General features: G+C 39.5%; 1 protein-coding gene across 2 annotated transcripts; it reads left to right on the top strand.

The window, feature by feature from the left end:
* Positions 1-3: 3 nt before the first annotated feature.
* LOC124287922 (uncharacterized protein KIAA0930 homolog) lies at positions 4-22,460 on the top strand. Of its 2 annotated transcripts, XR_006901340.1 has the most exons (11): positions 4-391; positions 2,841-3,001; positions 4,894-4,998; positions 5,413-5,490; positions 5,997-6,098; positions 7,847-7,987; positions 11,058-11,249; positions 11,673-11,847; positions 13,151-13,303; positions 13,929-17,102; positions 17,355-22,460. XR_006901340.1 is itself a non-coding variant. In XM_046724413.1 (10 exons), exons 1-10 carry the CDS (start codon positions 259-261, stop codon positions 13,967-13,969), a joined length of 1,281 nt encoding a protein of 426 aa, XP_046580369.1. In that variant the 5' UTR covers positions 4-258; the 3' UTR covers positions 13,970-22,460. The 2 variants fall into 2 exon arrangements, 1 of the variants encoding a protein (XP_046580369.1); XM_046724413.1 differs by having other exon boundaries at positions 13,929-22,460.
* The last annotated feature ends 422 nt before the right edge of the window (positions 22,461-22,882 follow it).

Genomic DNA, 22,882 nt, shown 5'->3' with positions numbered 1-22,882 from the left:
TTGTCATTACATTTTGGACACGCCCACTTTTTTGTTCGTCCAAGTATTACAACATGCAATGATGAGAAGTCGATCTTGTATTGTGTCTTTGCAGAACTTCTAAGGTATATGATGCCGAATAGATAAGAAAAAGAATGCTTGATCGGTTAACAAGTGGAAAAGGGAACACCAGTCTATTTGCGAAAGCAAGTGGACATATTTTGAGGTCGTTTACAAAAACGCTTTTCGCCGGAAGTTGATTATCGTAGTTGACAAAATATGGCGGAAGACGAAGAATCATCGCCGTCGAGTGAACCATCCTCGCCAGTGAAAAAGGAATCGCTTCTGCAACGAATGCTCAACTCTATTGTCGAAGAGAGGAACAGAACTCATCCTACAATTGGGGACGATGGTAAGGGAATCCCGAGCAAGGTGTTGTTTTTTCACTACAACATGAGCATGATATCATGACCTTATAATTATTGTTCCGTAAATCACATGAGGATGAACAAACGTATAGCATGACATCCATAATCACTACATTAGAGTCGTAGTACAGTAAGGAAATGAAGACATATAATGATATTTGATTGGTTGTTAGCTTTGATCATGATGATTGTGTAGTGTATGACAATTGTCATCGACTGTCATACGTTGTTACGTGTGATAAAGGATCGCGATGTGATCTGAACAATAATTTAATACGGGTGATACAAATTTCTTAGTCTATGACTTGTGAAAATACAGACCTACTTGTTTTCTGACAAAATACATATATTTTCCCATTGACCACTAGTCCGAACCCGTGAAGATGCTGGTTAGAATGTGCCTTCAGCAACTCATGCATGTCAAAAGAGGCGACTAACAGGATCGGGTTGTCAGGCTTGCTGACTTGGTTGATGCATGTCATCATATCCCAACAGCTTAGGTCGATGCTCATGATGTCAATCACTGGATCCAGACTTGATTATTTACATACCATCGTCATGTAGCTGGAATCTTGCTGAGTGTGGCGTTAAACAGTAAACAAAACAAACAAAAATAAACCACAAACTAGTGATTATCACTGCATAAACACAAAATAGTTTACTCCAAATACAACCAGTAGTTGTTTCATGAGGCTCTATATTGCTATATTCACAGGATCTGCTTTAATGTTTGATAAATGTAAATGTTTCGCCAATCATGTTGAATTAAGACATGTCAGCATGTTTGACAGAATATGACAGTCTTCAGGTATCTGTTGATGAAACAGCTACTGGTTGTAAGTACATGAAAAGTGGTCACCAGGGGAATATTCAATCCATTTTTAATTCTGGGGGTTAGGGGTGAGGGGTCAGTGTGTGTGTGTGTTTTCTTAGTGCCACATGAAAACCAACAGTCAATTTGCAGTTTAATACAGTAAAACACGAAATTTTTGTGTCAGGATATTTTTGCGACTTGCCTAATTCTCAAAAATAAATTGCAACTGAAAGTTCTATTTAAAGTAAACTCAATCACGTATTAAAGGTTGCCGCTAATCTGAGCTCAGGTGAGTACTTCCGTGTAGGGGAATCAGTGATGTTTTCCTAAAAACAGCACAAACTGCACAGGCCAGACAAGCTTAAAACTGCATGAAAGATGAGTTTAGTCACTGGTATGCAGAGAAAGTGTCAGCAAACTTGAAAGACAATGACACCAAAGCTGTTGATCTCTGGATCATGTGATGAAACCTATCCACGCCCGCTGAATGGTGTCGGCCTATCAAACGGTCTCTAAAGACAAAGAATTTTGTTGGTACCTATACAGGCTAGCAGACGAGTGATTGAGTAACTTTTGTTCGAGTATCCCTTGTTTGACATGTCTAGTAATGCTACTAATTAGCCTTCCCCCATGTTGTTATTGCTTAATTAATGTATTGTCTAGATCGATCTGTTGTTGACCATATCAACTGGTGAATAATGAGACACGTTAGTTGTTGATTGTTTACTGCCTTTGACCAGCACATTGTGTCAGGTCATTCGCAGTTTTAGCAAAAATATCATGCTCTCAAAAATTTAGTGATTTACAGTAGTGAAGGTGTGTCTGCCAAATGATGTTATTTATGACTCAACTCTGCATGAACTTTGTATGATCTGTATGTACCACACTTGCCACTACCAGATGTTGAAGCAGTGTGTGGAGTAGATTGCTTCAAAACTTGTGGTTGATATAATGAGAAATGATCCATGCCATCAGGGTACATGAAACTGTGTCCCAGATTCAACCAGGTCATATAATAATGATAATAATATGCTGCTCAAAAGGAGTGAACAAGCACCCAGTTCTTCCATAGCGCTATAGTATAAGGGGGCGGTGGGGTAGCCTGGTGGTTAAAGCGTTCGCTTGTCACGCTGAAGACCCGGGTTCAATTCCCCACATGGGTACAATGTGTGAAGCTCATTTCTGTTGTCCCCCGCCATGATATTGCTGGAATATTGCTAAAAGCGGCATAAAACCCAACTCACTCACTCGCCCATAGCACTATAGTTACTCTGTCCTGACAGATTCTTGTAGTGATTCATTATAGAATAATCATAGTATTATGAAAGACTTGTGTCACTAGTCTCACTAGTCTAATCTAGCTCTAACTGGTTTCACGGTTACTTGAGCAGGGCCTTGTCTTGATTCACATGTTAAAAATAATAACTATCGCTACTGAGCAAACTGTGTTCAGGAAAATGTTGAGTACACACACCTTTCAAGTATATGTTATAGATGTTGTACTAAAGCTGGAATATTGCTGAGTGTGGCGTAAAACTAAACTCACTCACTCATTAAATTAAAAAAGTGAACTCATTATTGTGGATTGTTCCTGGTAATAGACAGTGTTGTGTTTACAGATTCAGGCTTTGAACTAGTCAATGTGAGCAACTTCTGGACCAAGCTGTTCTCGCAGTACTTCCTCGATGGCAGCACATCACCAGATGAAAGTCGAGATGACATGCTGTTTTATGTGAGGAGGAATAAACTTGGTGCCAAAGGGAAACCTGCTTCTTTACAAGTATGTATGTTTGTTATAAAACAGTACTGTGGAATCTGTCAAATCTGGACTCTGTGTAATCCGTTTTTCTCCATATTCTGGACTACTCTCAGAGTCCCAGCAGAATTGTTCCTAATTTATCATTAAAGCATGCTTTCTAATCCGGATTCTCTCAATTAGGGATTACAGACTAAGATAACAGTCCCGACAATCAACTTGCTTTGAGGACAATGCTTTGTAATCCGGACGTAGCTGACTAAAATAACTTGAACAAACATCTCTGTTACTTATGTTCACAATGGTTAATTAATTAATTAATTCTATCAACACACATTAATTAATGTCAGTTAACTCAGTGTCAGCTTGCAGTCTTATTAATGATAGATTACTTGCTTGTTTCACGTTCACTTCATAGTTATGGCAGATTGTTATGGCAGACCGACCAGCAAAACGTAGGCGGACTGGTTTGTCACTTGGTGACAAAGTGAAAGTTATTGACGAGTTAGAGAGGTCTAAACAGAAACATCTCGCTGAGATATACAAGATAAGCAAACAGAGTGTATCCGATATTTTGAAGCGAAGTGAGCATTACTGTTAACAGACTTTTTCCAATGAAAGTATTAATGATATATTGAGTATTAATAAAAACCAAAAAAGAACTATTCAAGTTGTTGGGTGTCCTTAATAAAGGGGGGTAACTCATCATGACAGTGTCTACAGTAACAGACAAAAGTTGTCTAATCCGGTCTGCTTTACAATCCGGATAAATGAGTCGGTCCAAAGCCAATCCGTAATAGACATATTCCACTGTAATTCCTTAATCCTTTCACATTTTTATGGATTCACATATATTAGGGCTGGATATGGGAAAATAAACTGTATTGCAATACATTGTGATACAGGGATTCATATTGTGATATATTGGGAGCTAATGTGTTTAACACTTAGTGACTCTGACTGAATATGCAGGTCCTATTTTCCATATACCAAGGCATAGAAGATAGATATTGTGGTTCCAATAAACACAAATCTATGTTTGATAGGGAGGTATATTCTTTAAAAATTGACTGATTGTAAAACTAAAAGCTATGCCCTCTGTCATACTAAAATCATGTGATGTATAATTTTTATGACATGTCTTGCACTTTCTTGCAAGATTTCTATGAAAAATTGTGTTTAAATAAAAACCAAGATTTCATGCAAAAATGATATAATATAGTGCATATTTGACTCAACAGTTTTGTAAAATAATTCCAAAATATTTTCAAGTCTTAGGTGATGCAATTATATTTTCAAGTAATTGTACCTTCAGTCCAAATTACTCCACTACATACAATAAGCAATTTAATGTTTCTGACTATAAGTTTACTGCAATGCATTTACTGTGAGTCACAAAACAATATGCTATGCTTTTACAGCCATTGCTTTATTTAGAATATATGTTTGATTATTTTATTGATAAAATATTTTCAATGCTCACAAGTTTAGAAATGACTTCCAAAAACATTTACTGTGAGTCACCATGACAGCCATTTTCCAAAGTCTATTAAAGACTCTGATCAGACTGTTTGACTGATTGTATATCACACTGACTGACTGATTGTATGTCACACTGATAGACTGATTGTATATCACTGATTGTATGTCACACTGATATTATATCACTGATTGTATTGTATACTGATTCACACTGATTGACTGATTGTATATCACACTGATTGACTGATTGTATATCACACTGATTGACTGATTGTATATCACACTGATTGACTGATTGTGTATTACACTGATTGACTGATTGTATATCACACTGTTTGACTGTTTGTATATCACACTGATTGTATATCACACTGATTAAGTGATTGTATACCTTGCTGATTAACTTATTGTTTGGTTGATTTCTTCTGTACCAGGCAGAAATAGAAGTCTACCGTCGTGACTCAAAGAAACTTCCATCTCTTGATGATAAAACAGTTGACTGGGAGGAGACAGTCTATCTCAACATTATCTTACATCAGGTGAATATTATAGAATGTGAAAGTGTTTCTATCTCAACATTATCTTGCATCAGGTGAATACTATAGAATGTGAAAGTGTCTCTATCTCAACATTATCTTGCATCAGGTGAATACTATAGAATGTGAAAGTGTCTCTATCTCAACATTATCTTGCATCAGGTGAATACTATAGAATGTGAAAGTGTCTCTATCTCAACATTTTTTCACATAAAGTGAACATCTCATCACAGCTATTTTAAGGTTATGTCAGATGAATAACAAGATATCTGTCTGAGCATTGCATTGTAGCAGGTAAAAATATGTAGTTCAACAATTATTTATGATGTGAGGTGTCCACTTCAAGATTGTTTTACAGCATAAGATTATTATTATGATTATATGTTGATTATTATTATTTCTTTGCCTCTCCTGCAGTTTGTGTACAGAGTCACATGTGCTGTGTGTACCAGGACTGATGAGAAAAATCTGCAGATACTCAGGAAGTTCACGCAGGTTAGAAGTAACCTCCAGACTGCTTTGTTTGATGACCTTGATAATGACCTTCTTTAATGACCTTGTTAGTGAACTTGTTAATGACCTTGACCTGCACAGACAAGAGCAGGAGCCAGTGATTATTGTCCCAGGAACAGACTTTCCCAATTCTGTTTCTTGCCTTGTCATTGTTACATTTGTTTCTCAAGTTCAAACATGAAGGTTAACCCAGAAATCACTTCATACAGAACTAAATCATGCTAAATTGTAAAATCAGGAACTAATCTCACAAAATCAGTGAAACACACAGAACCAAGTTAAATATCAAACTGTCCAAAATTTGTCACATTCAAATGTCTTGAGTGGCACATTCCTTTCTTGAATTCCTGTCTGAAGGTATTCGTATAACAACACAATCAAATGACATTAATCTCTGTGTCACAGAAACAGATTAGTTGTACCATTCACGTGTTAAAAAATTGGAGATGTTTTCTTTATACAAATATGGTATTACTTGTGTATTGCAGCGAGTCTATCCTTCACCGAGTCGTCGTAGAATGGATAGTAAGGGAACAGAAGAAGAAATAACATATCCAAATATATTCTTTACAGTCGATAATTTTGAAGAGGTAAGACCAGGACTGTTGTATGTTTTCTACTTTAAGGATAATGTTCACTGACCATCCTCATTTATTTGTGTGTTATCTCCATTTTTCTGTCACATAACCTTGACATTCATACATTCATGATTGACAAGAAATACGACCAATACGCCACTTAACTTTCACCTTTTCGACTCAAACATAGTCGTGAGCCATCACAAATTCCATCGACTGCTTTGGGACTTATGAAAACTTGTTTTCTTGCTAAAGTTTCATTTATGACAGTCATTTTATAGGATTAAATATATCATAGGCATGATGAGGCCCTGATCTTGAATATAGTCTATGGTGAATTCATAATTCAAGTTCTAAACAAGCATTTTGATTGAGTGCTAGAAATTCTCTGTCACTCAACTTATAAGAAAAATTGAGTTGGTGACTTCTGAAATGAAGTTTGAATGGATCAAGGTATTAATAAATTTGTCATAATAATGCGGATATGATGAGTTTTCATGGTGCTGGTGGCATGTTAGATGCTTGTGCAGCCATTAGGCAATCATGAAAACTGGGCATGATTTACCAATATAATGTCAGGGAGTGCTATAACCCATGAATATCTGCATTAGAATTAGTCTATAGAACCCAGTGCTGACCATATGAGGCAGGTAAGAGACCTATGCTTGTTGGATGGTCAGGCTCACTGGCCTGGTGTGATGATGTCATCACTGGATTCTGTGTACTGGATTCATTATCTGCTGTCAGAGGTACAGATAAGCTAGTATCTCGTAAATTCACATAAAATATTTATGTGAAAACTCAATTCCTATTAAGTCTGTTGCCTACAAATACGCTTGAATTTTGGTAAATACTCAGTAAATGTGATCTTACATGTGTACACACAAAAATGTCCAATCTTAGCTTGCGTATGGGTGGATAGATAAAATACCTGAGGTATACTGAGAGGTTCTATTTCAGGACATGAACTTGACAACTTGCAGTCTTTCTTACCATTTCTCATATTACAGATGAAATATGAATTACAAACACTAACATTGAAACTTTATTATATTTTTAAAATTAATGGAAAATGGCAAAATACCCAAATGAGAGTTTGTAGTGAGTAGAGTACAATTTATTTGGTTATTCAAAGGAAAATTAGGATACCCAACTGATGAACACAAGCGAGTATATAACTCATTGACCCAAACAGTTATCTGTAGCTCTGGCTGTCATATTGCTAAACTGTTTGGTTTAAATATATTTGTCTGCATTTCATGATGCTTACAAGTCAGCCTGGTCCTATGTGCTGTAACAAACACTTGAAGGAAATCATCTCCGCGAACATAAAATACAACACGTACAGTAATATACAACATCTGATTCTAAAATAGCATTCAGAAAACAGTACATTTTTTATTATACCCACTATATAGTCTCATATTCTCAACATGTATATTGATGCCTCTTTGGTGTGTTCACTTGTTTCGCTCGTCATCCTAAGGCTCAGGTTCGAATCCCCACATGGGTACAATGTGTGAAGCCCATTTCTGGTGTCCCCCGCCGTGATATTGCTGGAAGATTGCTAAAAGGCGTAAAACCATACCCAGTCAGTCAGTCAGTCAGTGTTCACTTGTAGTGTTCGGCAGAGTTACCTCCCTTTATGCAGAATTCTCTCAGTCACTTGCTCACTTATTGATTCAGTGAAAGTTTCAACAATTTTTATAATAAATTGTGAAATATCATCCCATTCAAACCAAGTTTGTTTTGTGTATCAGGCCTTCCAAGACATCATTATTCGGGACAGTGAGAACATTGCTGTGGAGTTGCTGGCAACGGACAAGGACGGGTCCTTCCAGGGACTTATATTCCAGGGCTCTGTCAAGTATGAATCACTCAAGAGGGTGTACGATGCACGGGTAGGTGGTCTTGTTGCTCAACAGGGTGTATGAAGCATGGGTAGGTGGTCTTGGTACTCAACACGGTGTACGATGCACGGGTAAGTAGTCTTGTTACTCAACAGGGTGTATGAAGCATGGGTAGGTAGTGTTGTTACTCAACAGGGTGTACGATGCACGGGTAGGTGGTGTTGTTACTCAACAGGGTGTACGATGCATGGGTAGGTGGTCTTGTTACTCAACAGGGTGTACGATGCACAGGTAGGTGGTCTTGTTACTCAAGAGGGTGTACGATGCATGGGTAAGTGGTGTTGTTACTCAACAGGGTGTAGGATGCACGGGTAGGTGGTGTTGGTACTCAACACTGTGTACGATCCATGGGTAGGTGGTCTTGTTACTCAACAGGGTGTATGATGCACAGGTAGGTGGTCTTGTTGGTGTTGTTACTCAACAGGGTGTACGATGCGATGCACTCAACAGGGTAGGTGGGGTAGGTGGTGTTGTTACTCAACAGGGTGTATGATGCATGGGTAGGTGGTCTTGTTACTCAACAGGGTGTACGATGCATGGGTGTTGCGATGCGGTAGGTGGTGTTGTTACTCAACAGGGTGTACGATGCACGGGTAGGTGGTCCTGTTACTCAACAGGGTGTACGATGCACGGGTAGGTGGTCTTGATACTCAACAGGGTGTACGATGCCTGGGTAGGTGGTGTTGTTACTCAACAGGGTTAATGCGATGCGGGTAGGTGGTGTTGTTACTCAACAGGGTGTGCGATGATGCACGGGTAGGTGGTCTTGATACTCAACAGGGTGTACGATGCATGGGTAGGTGGTGTTGTTACTCAACAGGGTGTACGATGCACGGGTAGGTGGTCTTGTTACTCAGCAGGGTGTACGATGAACAGGTAGATGGTGTTGTTACTCCACAGGGTGTATGATGCACAGGTAGGTGGTGTTGTTACTCCACAGGGTGTACGATGCACAGGTAGGTGGTCTTGTCACTCAACAGGGTGTACGATGCACGGGTAGGTGGTGTTGGTACTCCACAGGGTGTACGATGCATGGGTAGGTGTTCTTGGTACTCCACAGGGTGTACGATGCATGGGTAGGTGGTGTTGTTACTCAACAGGGTGTACGATGCACGGGTAGGTGTTCTTGGTACTCCACAGGGTGTACGATGCCTGGGTAGGTGGTGTTGTTACTCAACAGGGTGTACGATGCACGGGTAGGTGGTGTTGTTACTCAACAGGGTGTACGATGCACGGGTAGGTGATCTTGTTACTCAACAGGGTGTACGATGCATGGGTAGGTGATCTTGTTACTCAACAGGGTGTACAATGCATGGGTAGGTGGTCTTGTTACTCAACAGGGTGTATGCGATGCAGGGTAGGTGGTCTTGTTACTCCACAGGGTGTAATACGATGCACGGTAGGTGGTCTTGTTACTCAACAGGGTGTACGATGCACGGGTAGGTGGTCTTGTTACTCAACAGGGTGTACGATGCACGGGTAGGTGGTCTTGTTACTCAACAGGGTGTACGATGCATGGGTAGGTGGTGTTGTTACTCAACAGGGTGTACAATGCACGGGTAGGTGGTCTTGTTACTCAACAGGGTGTACGATCCATGGGTAGGTGGTGTTGTTACTCAACAGGGTGTATGATGCACGGGTAGGTGGTCTTGTTACTCAACAGGGTGTATGATGCACGGGTAGGTGGTCTTGTTACTCAACAGGGTGTATGATGCACGGGTAGGTGGTCTTGTTACTCAAGAGGGTGTATGCGATGCACGGGTAGGTGGTGTTGGTACTCCACAGGGTGTACGATGCACGGGTAGGTGGTCTTGTTACTCAACAGGGTGTACGATGTATGGGTAAGTGGTGTTGTTACTCAACAGGGTGTAGGATGCACGGGTAGGTGGTGTTGGTACTCAACACTGTGTACGATGCATGGGTAGGTGGTCTTGTTACTCAACAGGGTGTATGATGCACAGGTAGGTGGTCTTGTTACTCAACAGGGTGTACGATGCATGGGTAGGTGGTGTTGGTACTCAACACGGTGTACGATGCACAGGTAGGTGGTCTTGTTACTCAACAGGGTGTACGGTGCACGGGTAGGTGGTGTTGTTACTCAACAGGGTGTACGATGCACGGGTAGGTGGTCTTGATACTCAACAGGGTGTACGATGCACGGGTAGGTGGTGGTGTTACTCAAGAGGGTGTACGATGCACGGGTAGGTGGTGTTGTTACTCAAGAGGGTGTACTATGCACGGGTAGATGGTGTTGTTACTCAACATGGTGTAATGCGATGCGGGTAGGTGGTCTTGGTACTCCACAGGGTGTAATGCGATGCATGTGGGTAGGTGGTGTTGTTACTCAACAGGGTGTCACGATGCACGGGTAGGTGGTGTTGTTACTCAACAGGGAGTACGATGCACGGGTAGGTGGTCTTGGTACTCCACAGGGTGTACGATGCACGGGTAGGTGGTCTTGGTACTCAACAGGGTGTATGAAGCACGGGTAGGTGGTCTTGGTACTCAACAGGGTGTATGAAGCACGGGTAGGTGGTCTTGGTACTCAACAGGATGTACGATGCTTGGGCAGATAGTCTTGGTACTCAACAGGGTGTATGAAGCACGGGTAGGTGGTCTTGTTACTCCACAGGGTGTATGATGCACGGGTAGATGGTCTTGGTACTCCACAGGGTGTATGATGCACGGGTAGGTGGTCTTGTTACTCAACAGGGTGTACGATGCGCGGGTAGGTGGTCTTGTTACTCAACAGGGTGTACGATGCGGGTAGGTGGTCTTGGTACTCCACAGGGTGTACGATGCACGGGTAGGTGGTCTTGTTACTCAACAGGGTGTATGATGCACGGGTAGATGGTGTTGTTACTCAACAGGGTGTACGATGCATGGGTAGGTGGTGTTGGTACTCAACAGGGTGTATGATGCACGGGTAGATGGTGTTGTTACTCAACAGGGTGTAGGATGCACGGGTAGATGATCTTGGTATTCAGCAGGTGTAGGTGGTCTTGGTATTGAAGAGTGTGTACGATGCATGGGTCAATAATGTTCATGACTGTCATTTCAGATAAGTTTGACATCAAAGATGGTCCAGCGAATGTCATTAGGATGGTTCAAAGGTCACAAGCGTGTGGAGTACATGCGGATGAGGGGTCCACAAGGCAAAGGTCACGCCGAGATGGCAGTGAGTCGGGTCAAAGGGTCAGGTCCAGAAACACCCGATATGGAAAACTTTCCTGTAGATGATTTTGATGATCAGGTGAGATTTTGTCCACTTTTAGCTCACCTTTTAGCTTACCTTGATACTTAATGTTCATAGACTAAACAACATGTTAAATGTAAGGCTTATTCTATCCCTTAAAGGAAAGTCTTTCTTCTCATACTCATAGTGAGTTTAGTTTTACGCCACACTCTATATGGTGGCGGTCTGTAAATAATCCAGTCTGGACCAGACAATCTAGTGATAGACAGCATGAGCATCGATCTACCCAATTGGGATGCAATGACATGTGTCAACCAGGTCAGCGAGCCTGACCACCCCATCCCATTAGTCGCCTCTTACGACATCATGGGTTACTGAAGACCGATTCTAACCCAGATCTTCATACTCATAGGAGCAGTGGGGTAGCCTAGTGGCTAGCCTTGTAATGTGTAGTAAAGGTTGTTGTGTTGTGTTGTCCAGCAAAACCAGTATGCACAGAGGAGGATGAGTGACCCCAGCTCAGGATTCAGCTCGCTGATGCGCGGCGGGTTTCGACGAGCAGTGGGCATGAAAAAGTCACAGTCAGAAACAGAAAACGTTGAAACTGTCGCTGACGACGGATGCCATGAAGTGGAGGCAGGTACACTACAAGAGGGTAGGCCAACATTGCTTCACTTGATGGATAGTTGGTAGACAACATTGCTTCACTTGATGGATAGTTGGTAGACAACATTGCTTCACTTGGATGGATAGTTGGTAGACAACATTGCTTCACTTGATGGATAGTTGGTAGACAACATTGCTTCACTGATGGATAGTTGGTAGACAACATTGCTTCACTTGATGGATAGTTGGTAGACAACATTGCTTCACTTTGATGGATAGTTGGTAGACAACATTGCTTCACTTGATGGATGGATAGTTGGTAGACAACATTGCTTCACTTGATGGATAGTTGGTAGACAACATTGCTTCACTTGATGGATAGTTGGTAGACAACATTGCTTCACTTGATGGATAGTTGGTAGACAACATTGCTTCACTTGATGGATAGTTGGTAGACAACATTGCTTCACTTGATGGATAGTTGGTAGACAACATTGCTTCACTTGATGGATAGTTGGTAGACAACATTGCTTCACTTGATGGATAGTTGCTGATGGATAGTTGGTAGACAACATTGCTTCACTTGATGGATAGTTGGTAGACAACATTGCTTCACTTGATGGATAGTTGGTAGACAACACTGCTTCACTTGATGGATAGTTGGTAGACAACATTGCTTCACTTGATGGATAGTTGGTAGACAACATTGCTTCACTTGATGGATAGTTGGTAGACAACATTGCTTCACTTGATGGATAGCTGGTAGACAACATTGCTTCACTTGATGGATAGTTGCACTTGATAGTTGGTAGACAACATTGCTTCACTTGATGGATAGTTGGTAGACAACATTGCTTCACTTGCTTCATGTACTTACAAGTGGGTAGCTAATATCGATTCATTTACTGGGTAGTGGATAGGTGTATTTTACTTCTGTCATGCTGAACATTTGATATAATAGACCAACTTTGTCTGAGTAACTGCACTTGTATCTTTTGATTATTTTATATAAGATCTATACAAGGAAACTCTTGTTACCTGTTCTCAACATAGCGATTCATAAGACTTTAAGAGCTGATCTGGGCCCCATTCCTCAAAGCGATCGTAGCGCTAAGGTGATCGTAACTCCCATACTTTAACATAGTCTTACGACTGTTGTAGCGCTACGATCGCTTTGAGGAACGGGGCCCGGGTAGTAACACTTTGTCCAAAGCTCACTCCTCCACTTTCTCTCTCACTCACTTGTTTCCCTCCTAAAGAGAGAATTGATCCACACGTCAAGTGCTAGTCGTAACACCTGGCAGTTCTAAGATTATATCCTCTGCTCACTATGATTTCCGTGTTTCTTGCAGAATTAAACACAAACTTGGATCAGTACAATGGCTTCTGGGGCAAGTCCTTTGGTCAGGCCTGGCACTGGTTCAAGGAACAGAAGCGAGCGAGCAGTGTCGCCCTCAACGCTTACCTAACATACATCACCCTACCATGGCATAGAATCATTGCAGGTTCGTACATGTGTGGTTGGTTCAGGGCCACATTCGTGAACACCTGGTGTTATCACCATTTCCTGGTAGGGTTTATTGGTGTGTAAATGTGGCCTTCTTGTCTGATGTTCTGGATAATTAAATATATAGGACAAGCTTGTTTTTTTCCTGTCTTTATGTTGTCATGTGAAGTACAGCAAAATCTGGGGTAACATCCTGCGAGGAGTCTCATACAAAGGGAAGTTACACAGTGTTTAAACAGAATGCTGACCACTAACAGAAAGCACGTTTTGCATGAATGGTGGAAATAACAATATATAAGCAAGGGCTTTGGAAATAATCATTATTGTAATGGACTCTTTTTTCAATAGACATTTCTTATGATCATAGTGATAGGTGTTTATCTTGTTTGTTTAGTGTTAACAATCGTTATAATCATCATTTCTTCACGTTATGGCTGAAATATTGCCGATGTGATGTTAGATATTAGCTCACTCATAATCATCAATTAATCATCGCTTTGATGCTGTAAACTGCCTAAGTTGACTTTAAATTTAAAACCACATACCTTAAATGACAAACATTTAGTAATCACACACACAAGGAATGATTGATAGAGCTTGATTGATTTAATCCCTCTTTCCAGACATGATTGATGCCCGCCATCAGCCAGCCCTAACACACTGATGTCCCTTGTTGAACTCTTCAGTGATGGAGGCTCCCTCTGGTGCTCGAATCCAGCATTTAGGCTTATAGGGTTATTTCCCTTAGGATCTCTGGATCTGAAGTGACACTCCCATCCACAGCTATTGATGTAGGACCAGCATATCAAATGTGTTTCCATGAACGATGTCTTCAGTTCAGTTGTCATTTGTTTCAAAGCAGGTTTTTTTATGAATGTCAACATGCATGCTCTAGCTGTTGTTTACCTCATTCTCATATGATGATTTGTTCAGTTAAAACCTTACCTGTGATTACTTACAAAATGGCATTATCAAAATTGGTACCACAGTTTACCGATTTTTGTTTTGCTGGGCTTGAATTTGTTGTTATGTTGAAGTGACAAGTTTCAGTATGTTTGTATTTCATAGAACCTATGAAACAATGTCTGAACACCAAGAAGGAAAACCGATTAAGTTTGAACATAAATTTGGTTTCTTATTCCTTATAAAACCCAAACAAAAGGAAACATTGTAAACTTTTCTCTTTTTATTTCATATTTATCTGTTTCAAAATTAGACATCTGTCTGTTTCACAGCCAATCAGGGAACTTTACAATTTACATCTGAAAATCCAGCCTGTAACATGGCAACATTGAAATATAGAAAATACATTTCCTACATATTTAAACCAAAAATGACTCAGGAAGAGATTTTTTCGATATGATCCATATTTATTGATGACATTTGCATTTTGCAAAATTTAGTCTTGGATTTAAACATTTAGATGTAAGAGTGATAGATATTAGTTATTCAAGGGCGATGGGGTAGTCAAGTGGTTAAACTGTTCGCTCATCACATCGAAGACAAGGTTCTATTCCCCACATGGGTAGAATGTGTGAAGCCCACTTCTGGTGTCCACACCGTGATATTGCTGGAGGATTGTTAAAAGGGGCATAAAACTAAATTCACTCAGCTTGATTTTGAAATTCCCAGATCAGATTCTTCTACTGTACAATCTGGAAACTCATTTCTGGTGTCACCTGCTGGAATAATGCTAAAAGTGGTGTCAAATCCACTCACTCACTCTTGGTGTGATTGTTCATTGCTTGTCTACTGGGATAGAAGAGTTACTCCAGTCTCAAGGCTTAGAAGGATCAGTAGGGTAGCCAAATTGTTAATGTGTTTGCTTGTCATGCCTTGAGTCCATGTTCGATTTACCTCATGGTTGCAATGTTTAATGCCTCTTTCTAGTGTCTCCTGCCATGATATTGCTGGATTATTGCTGAAAGCAACATAAAACTAACTTACTCACTCACCCTGATGTCCCTGCCATGATAATCCTGGACTATTGCTGAAAGCAACATAAAACCAACTCACTCACTCACCCTGATGTCCCTGCCATGATATTGCCGTTATATTGTTTATAGCAGCATAAAACCAACTCACTCACTCACTCAAGGTTTCTTGTGAAGACACCAAAGGTAACAGACGTAAAGCTTTATTATGACACATCAGGGTGTGTCATAGTTTCTGACAAAGACATTCCAACAAGTATCACTGATATTTGACCAGGTCATGAACACACCCCACACTGCCATTAGAGCATCCAGCAATGAAATGTCTATTTATAGTCATATAGGGTTGTGATTTAAAATCAAAACCATTCGTCATGACATTCATCCAAATGACCAATTATCAGATTTTTACAGGTTTATGTATTGATGTCAGAAGTACCAGGAAGATCACACGCAGCATTTGTAAAGAAGATCTTGCTTACATAATTTTTTGGTTCAAAAAGATAGATTATACGTCATTGCTGGCATGGATGTTTAGTGGGGACTCAAAAGGAACAATCAATTGGCATATCACTTGTGTCAACTGGTTTGTGGAATATCATCACTTCTTTAAAACTAAAACCAAACAAGACCGATACAATGATATATTTTGGGCGAATTATCCACTCTCATTGTAAATACAATGATTGAATTTATCACCTACTTATAAAAAAAACTACACCAAAACCAAATGAATGTTATAATATTTTTCAAGGGCATTGTGAAACTCTCAATTTCTTTTCTCATTTGAATTGATATAATGAAGATGAATAGTGATGTGTGTTGAAAATAGAAAGGGGATATTTTAGTTTGCTGTCATAATCTCAATAAGAGATGCTGAGTTTATTTCAATCAGGCTTTAAGTTAATTAACTGTATGTATATTTGTTTTAGAAACAATTTACCCATGGTATTTAATTGTGAATATAATAATTGAGGAAATTCACATGCAAAAGCTACAAGACTTAAAAGGCTCGAGGTCTGCCTCTGAAGACCCTGGTGTTGTTCGAGGCCAGGCATTTTATCAAGGAGATATGTGTATGATGGTGTTGTCTGTCTATACTTATACACATGCAGTATTGATCTCTCAGCTTAAAGCCACTCTCATTGTTTGGTCAATGCCACATTGTTGGTTCTCTCACCAATCAGATAATCAACAACTAATTTATGTAATTTATCATCATATATTCATCATTCAAACATGATTTACTGGTTTTGTGTAGTTCATTAAAAATTAAGCTGTACATACTTTGTCAATCTGCAAAATCAAGCTTGAGCCAGTTTAGATGATTTATTTGTGGAAGTCCAAGGTGCTTTGGTTTCCAGGGATCCCCTGCCATGATATTGCTGGAATATTGCTAAAAGCGGCGTAAAACCATACTGACTCCAGGGATCCAAACCACTGTACTGTACAGAGTTGTGTTCTTTGCCTGTGTCAGGATCAGAGGTTCCCAATGTGCCGTGATTATGATCCTTGGGCCAGTAGTCAGCATCATACCCAGGATCAGAGGTTCCAAATGTGCCGTGATTATGGTCCTTGGGCCAGTAGTCAGCATCATACCCAGGATCAGAGGTTCCCAATGTGCCGTGATTATGGTCCTTGGGCCAGTAGTCAGCATCATACCCAGGATCAGAGGTTCCAAATGTGCCGTGATTATGATCCTTGGGCCAGCAGTCAACATCATACCCAGGATCAGAGGTTCCCAATGTGCCGTGATTATGATCCTTGGGCCAGCAGTCAACATCATACCCAGGATCAGAGGTTCCAAATGTGCCGTGATTATGATCCTTGGGCCAGTAGTCAACATCATACCCAGGATCAGAGGTTCCAAATGTGCCGTGATTATGATCCTTGGGCCAGCAGTCAACATCATACCCAGGATCAGAGGTTCCAAATGTGCCGTGATTATGATCCTTGGGCCAGCAGTCAACATCATACCCAGGATCAGAGGTTCCAAATGTGCCGTGATTATGATCCTTGGGCCAGTAGTCAACACCATACCCAGGATCAGAGGTTCCAAATGTGCCGTGATTATGATCCTTGGGCCAGTAGTCAACACCATAACCAGGGTCATAGTTTCAGAAAGGGCTTTTAGCTATCTCACCCCAAACACTGATTAGAGCATTAAACCTTGTATTAAATCATTCAATGTATATATTTTGGACCCAAACACTATTGTTTGAACCTTGACTGATGAGGATTGTAGTGACAGGGCCTGGAAAGGAACATGGCCCTGGACTCTCACAGACTCCCAAAGAACTATAAATATTTCTGTGTAGAGCTTTGGCAGATGGCTCGCACAAGTTTTGGTCGAACAGGGGAGACAACTCACATCAGGGAAGATAAAACGAAAATAATACTGTTCCTAGAATCATTTTGACTGTTAAAATTGGGTTATCAAAAGCAGGTTGTAAGACTGGTACTTGAGTCAAAATCTACCTGTCAACGCTCTGAGTGTATCGAGTTCCACTCCATCTTGCACTGCAGCTGCTTTGTGCAACATGTCTGAGGTCTTGGCTTTGAATCCCTTCCCATTAGAAGTTAAATGCCACAGAGTTCAGCCGCTTCTCTTCATTAGCAAGTATACTGAACAAATCAAGTTAGGGATCATAAATAGTTTTGTTATAATGTGAACAGTTTTAAAGATGTTGAATGAAATTTTATTTCACATGGAAAAGTATTCCATGCTCCCTAACTATATTTCTTCAGTATATCTCATCACAATACCACAATATCTGAATACTCTTTGTTTTGTTGTGAAATATGTTGTATTGCTGTCCAAAGATGTTATTAATTAACCCCTTCGGCTATTGTTGATTTCATGATTGTCAAGTTGTGTTCATAATTTCAATATAGCATATGTATATATGATTTGCCATATATTTTCATTTTTGCCAGTGTGATAGCATTCCATATGTTGAGATTGCATGACACATGTGAAAGATGTATATATGTATTACACAGTTGTACATAGCACTCAGTTGTTTTGTTTATTTGAATTTTTTAAATCTTGTTTTCGAGAATTTATGCGAACCGAAGTTTTCTATGGTGCAAGCTACAATGTGCTTTTTTGAGTGTACATATCGTGAATAGTCTGAAGATGCTGGAATGGGAACCTAGTCACAGTGTGGATGTATGAATGAACATTTGTTTCAGTTTAATAAATTACAGTAACCATGGTAACAGATGTGATCACTGATCATCTGTAGCATTAGAGATTTCTTGTGAGGTCCCACCTTAAGTCAGTTTAGCGAAACGATACGAGATTTTTATTTCTCATTCAAGTCACTCTTTATAGGTAGATTCCTGTGGCATAACTCGTCACGGTTATTATTCATTTTTTTAATCACTTAACATGAATGTGGTAAAACAATAGTCTGTTTTAATTCACATTCCCCAAACAAAAATTTCATTGAGTAACATTTATACAGCTTTGCGTTATTGTAGATCCACAGCAAGAGGTATATTAGGGTTCAAGGTAAATAACGATGTACAATGTTACTTACAGCTTATACATAAACTACTCACCTGAAACTAGTATTATGTATTAACATAACTGAGCATTGAGCAGCAGATTGGCTCAAAAACTCAAGCATGACTTGCAGAGTAAGCGTTTGGATGATGTTCATAGAGAGCAATGCAACAGTTATGGACAATGTAAAACTCCCATGAAGTAGCTGTTTTAAAGGTTTTTACTCTCTGGTGCCAATTGTCTGCCAAGGTCAAGATTGATACACATTGGAAAATTTCAGTTGGCAGACATAGAGAGTAGTGGTGCAATTAACAGAATACAGTTTGTGTGGACTGCCAATTAACTCAAAACTAGTCTTCCTTAAAATTCCATTGTGTTGAAAATATTTATCAGAATACCACAACCAGTAAAAACAAAACAATAAAATTATATATGAATCATAGGATCTCCTCTGAAAGCAGAGTTCATTGTACAATTCTGAATATACCGTATGTATGAATTTCTGTCCACTATCAAATAGTGATGATACCGGTAAGCAAGTGTGTATGTTCTACACTACATTAATATAGAACCAAGTGGAGAATAACGTTTTGTTAGCTTACTTGCAGTGATTTACCGTTTTAGCGCCACCTGCAGATATCCATGGTGATTGGAGTAGCGTGTGGGATATACATTAGTATGCCTAGTTTGTCATGACAGTCGTCTGCCTGACAAGAGTTACAGTGATTTACCGTTTTAGCGCCAAGTGCAGTCCAATATCCATGGTGACTGGAATAGTGTCTGGGATACATTAGTATGCCTAGTTTGTCATGAAGGTCCTCTGTCTGATGAGTTACAGTGATTTACCGTTTTAGCGCCAAGTGCAGTCCAATATCCATGGTGTCTGGGATATACGTTAGTATGTAATGATGGTCCTCTGTCCTTTGTCTGACAAGAGTTACAGCAGACAGCCATGTCCTTTCCGCTTTCAAGATAGATATTTTACAAAAATTAGGTGAGATAAGGTAAAATGATAGATATGATAATTATGATAATTATGATAAACATACCCCTGACACCTACTTAAAGAACATGAACACAATAACACCAGATGGTGGGAAGGATGGAGTCATGTCAGTAGTACAAAGAATCAGGTATTGGGGGGGGAGTCAAATATCTATTGCTTTTGGACTGTTAGAATATCATCCAGGGTGTCCTGCCCCACGTGCCACACGCACAATTTGCGTTTCTTGCCATTAGAAAACATTCAGTTAGATAATAAAGTTTGGTGTCTGTTTCAGTATGTGATTTTGTAAACCATTACAAAGGTATTTCATTGAGTAATAAATACAGGATACGATTTCTGGAAAATGATATTTTTATAAGCAGACAGTGGTGCTGAAATTTATATTAGAAACAAAAATATTGTATTACCTGATAATGGTTGTCTTTTGAACATCGCATAGAAAATAAATGAAAATAAAATAAATGAAAAAGCATTAAAAATCTGTATGATAGCAGTTACTAAGATCTTAGCAGATCTAACCAAGGCAGTAATATAGGTGGAATATTGCTGAAACCAGAGTAAGACCTTACTCAGTCACTGATCAGGGAATGGCTGTGATTGGCCAATCTATTTCCATGACAACCAATCACTGTCATTTAGTCCAACATGATATATTCCTGATATGGAATTACTGCTCTACAGGTATGATTACAATACAGTCTAAGGATATGATAATCAAAATAACATATTCAGTATTGTTAAATTATCTTTTCAGCTTTGTTTGGGGTATTTTTGGTACTTTTCGTGTTTTTGTTCTTTGAGGATTTCTTTTAAAGCTGCAAGGTATGGACACTGTGTGAATGTGGTAGATAGTGCTGAATATAGTAGAATGATAGTGCTTCAGTAGATTGACATTTCATCGAGAAATATTCATATGAATATCACTTGCTTTACCAGCTTGATTTTGTGGAGTATTGTCCGTCCGTATATGGTCAATTACTGCTTGTAACTTGAATCAAGATATCACTTCTGTTTTCTTTAACAACAAAGATCCACCTTAAGATACACTAACAAGGTTGTCCGGAATACACACTGGGATATTAAACAGAGTTACTCTGACACCTAATTGACATAATATAATTACTTTGTAGGTTTTTAATATTTAATAGAAACTCAACCCCTAGTTTTAAGCTCTAGGTTTTAAGAAATTCCTTTTTCTATTTTCTGGTGAAGAATTATTTCAAATTAAAAGTAATAGGGTTTTCTTTCAAACTTCTTTCCTTTCTGTTTTGAAGATCTAAGGAGGGTTCTTGATATAATTATGATAAAGGGTCTGAGTGCACCCAAAGGCAACAGTTATTGTGACAGACAAACAACACACTGAATCAGTGTTAAACTGTTACTGCCACAAATGAAATGTCTTTACTTCAGAAGACAAATACGGTAATGAACAGCCCTCTTGGCATACAGAGAGGGTTCAAGGCAAGCTCACACAGTCAGTAGCCAGTGTGTCCACCTTATGCATTGATGCAGGTTTGGCACCTTCACCTCACTGAGGCCACTAAAAGTCCTGGGAGAAGATCCATATCAGAGGAAGGAGTTGGTGGTGTTCCAACAGCTTTGTTGGAGGATTTGGATGACATCGGAAACATTGCTCCATTTCATCCATACTTGTTCAGTGGGTGACAAATCATGGGATCCTGTGAGCCGGTGTAGGAAATTTGACTTGTCTGTGAAGAGAACTCTTCTTCACACAAACTCCAGTCGCCCATGTTCTGGTGTAAGAATGGTGCTTCGTGTGGGCTTCTTGCTCAGATGCTGTAAATGCGTAGACACTGTCAAACTGTTCTCGCTGATGCACTGCATGGCATGTCGAACTTCTTACAAAATGAATTGAGGTGTTTTTCCTACTTCTCAAGACTGTGTTGAGTGGAAATGATAAGCCTCTGGTTTTCTGACCTTTTCAAGTAAACAGTGCTTCCAATTTTCATGGAAATTGAGCAATTGCTTGATTGCATTTCTTTGACTGTTTTAACACGCTCTTTTTCTGGTTCAAATATAAATATTCATTCGCAAGAAAATATTCTATGTCACAATAACTTTTGCCTGTGAGTATATGTTACTTAGAGTTATCTGCCCTATTCATGGGCTAGATTCAGAAGAAAGACCCGATACCAAGGAGAGCAACTGATGAAGCAGTACCTGAAATGACTTAATCCCTTCTCTTCTTTGTAGCAAGACCCAAGATAGTAAATTTTAAATTGCATTCTCCATACCCGCTGTAGGAAAGAATTTAGTGGCATCTGATAGAAGTTCTTTTTACCTTTTAAATACTCATTTAATAAGTCATGATAAAAATGATATAATCACATCTCAGGTAGATATTCTTGGATAATTAACTTTCCTACAATATATTTCTATCCTGTAATATATTTCTTTCCTATATATCACTATTCACATATTCTCTGCACAGACTGAATATCCAATATCATTTTTGTCATTGTGTGACAACGAACAATAACTGGATTCACTCAAAATACTTAATTCAAATCTCATGAAAGAAATTTTGGAAGTTACTTTTTGTTATAAACTTAATTTGATCCCCACTAGGGGATACAGAGAAATAAAACCTTTATTCTGTCTAGACTTTTCTTCTAAATATAATTATATCATGTTGACTTATGAATAAATGACTATGTACACAATGAATAAATGTGTTCAATGACTAATTGAATTTGTTATCATTTTCTGTTTTGTGTTGTTAAATATGATGAAATTAATAATGTAGAGCTCTAAATGTGTCCATAAGTATGATCAAAAGTGCTGAAGTTGTTACCCAGGTCAGTGGGTCAGTGTGGAATCTTCATTCTGAACTCCCTGGGAAAGATTCAAAAGGCTGGTTTGAGGTGACTGAAGGTGAATAGTCTCATTACAATCTCATACCACCAAGGACCCAAATAGTGCTGTGTGAACACAGGCATACTTCACATAATTACTTTCTTACCATCAAGTACATGTGTTTTGATGCCAGACCAGAACCAAGACTTAGGAACTCTCCAGAGTGAAGCTCTCAAACACGGTAACCAATCCAACTCATTTGAAGGATGAGGGCGGGTTGGGTAGCCCAGTGGTTCGAGTCCCCACATG

The sequence above is a fragment of the Haliotis rubra genome, unplaced genomic scaffold (assembly GCF_003918875.1).
Source record: "Haliotis rubra isolate DU_JTF1 unplaced genomic scaffold, ASM391887v1 Scf409, whole genome shotgun sequence".
Classification (NCBI taxonomy): Eukaryota; Metazoa; Mollusca; class Gastropoda; order Lepetellida; family Haliotidae; genus Haliotis; species Haliotis rubra.
This window is presented reverse-complemented; position numbering and strand designations above follow the sequence as displayed.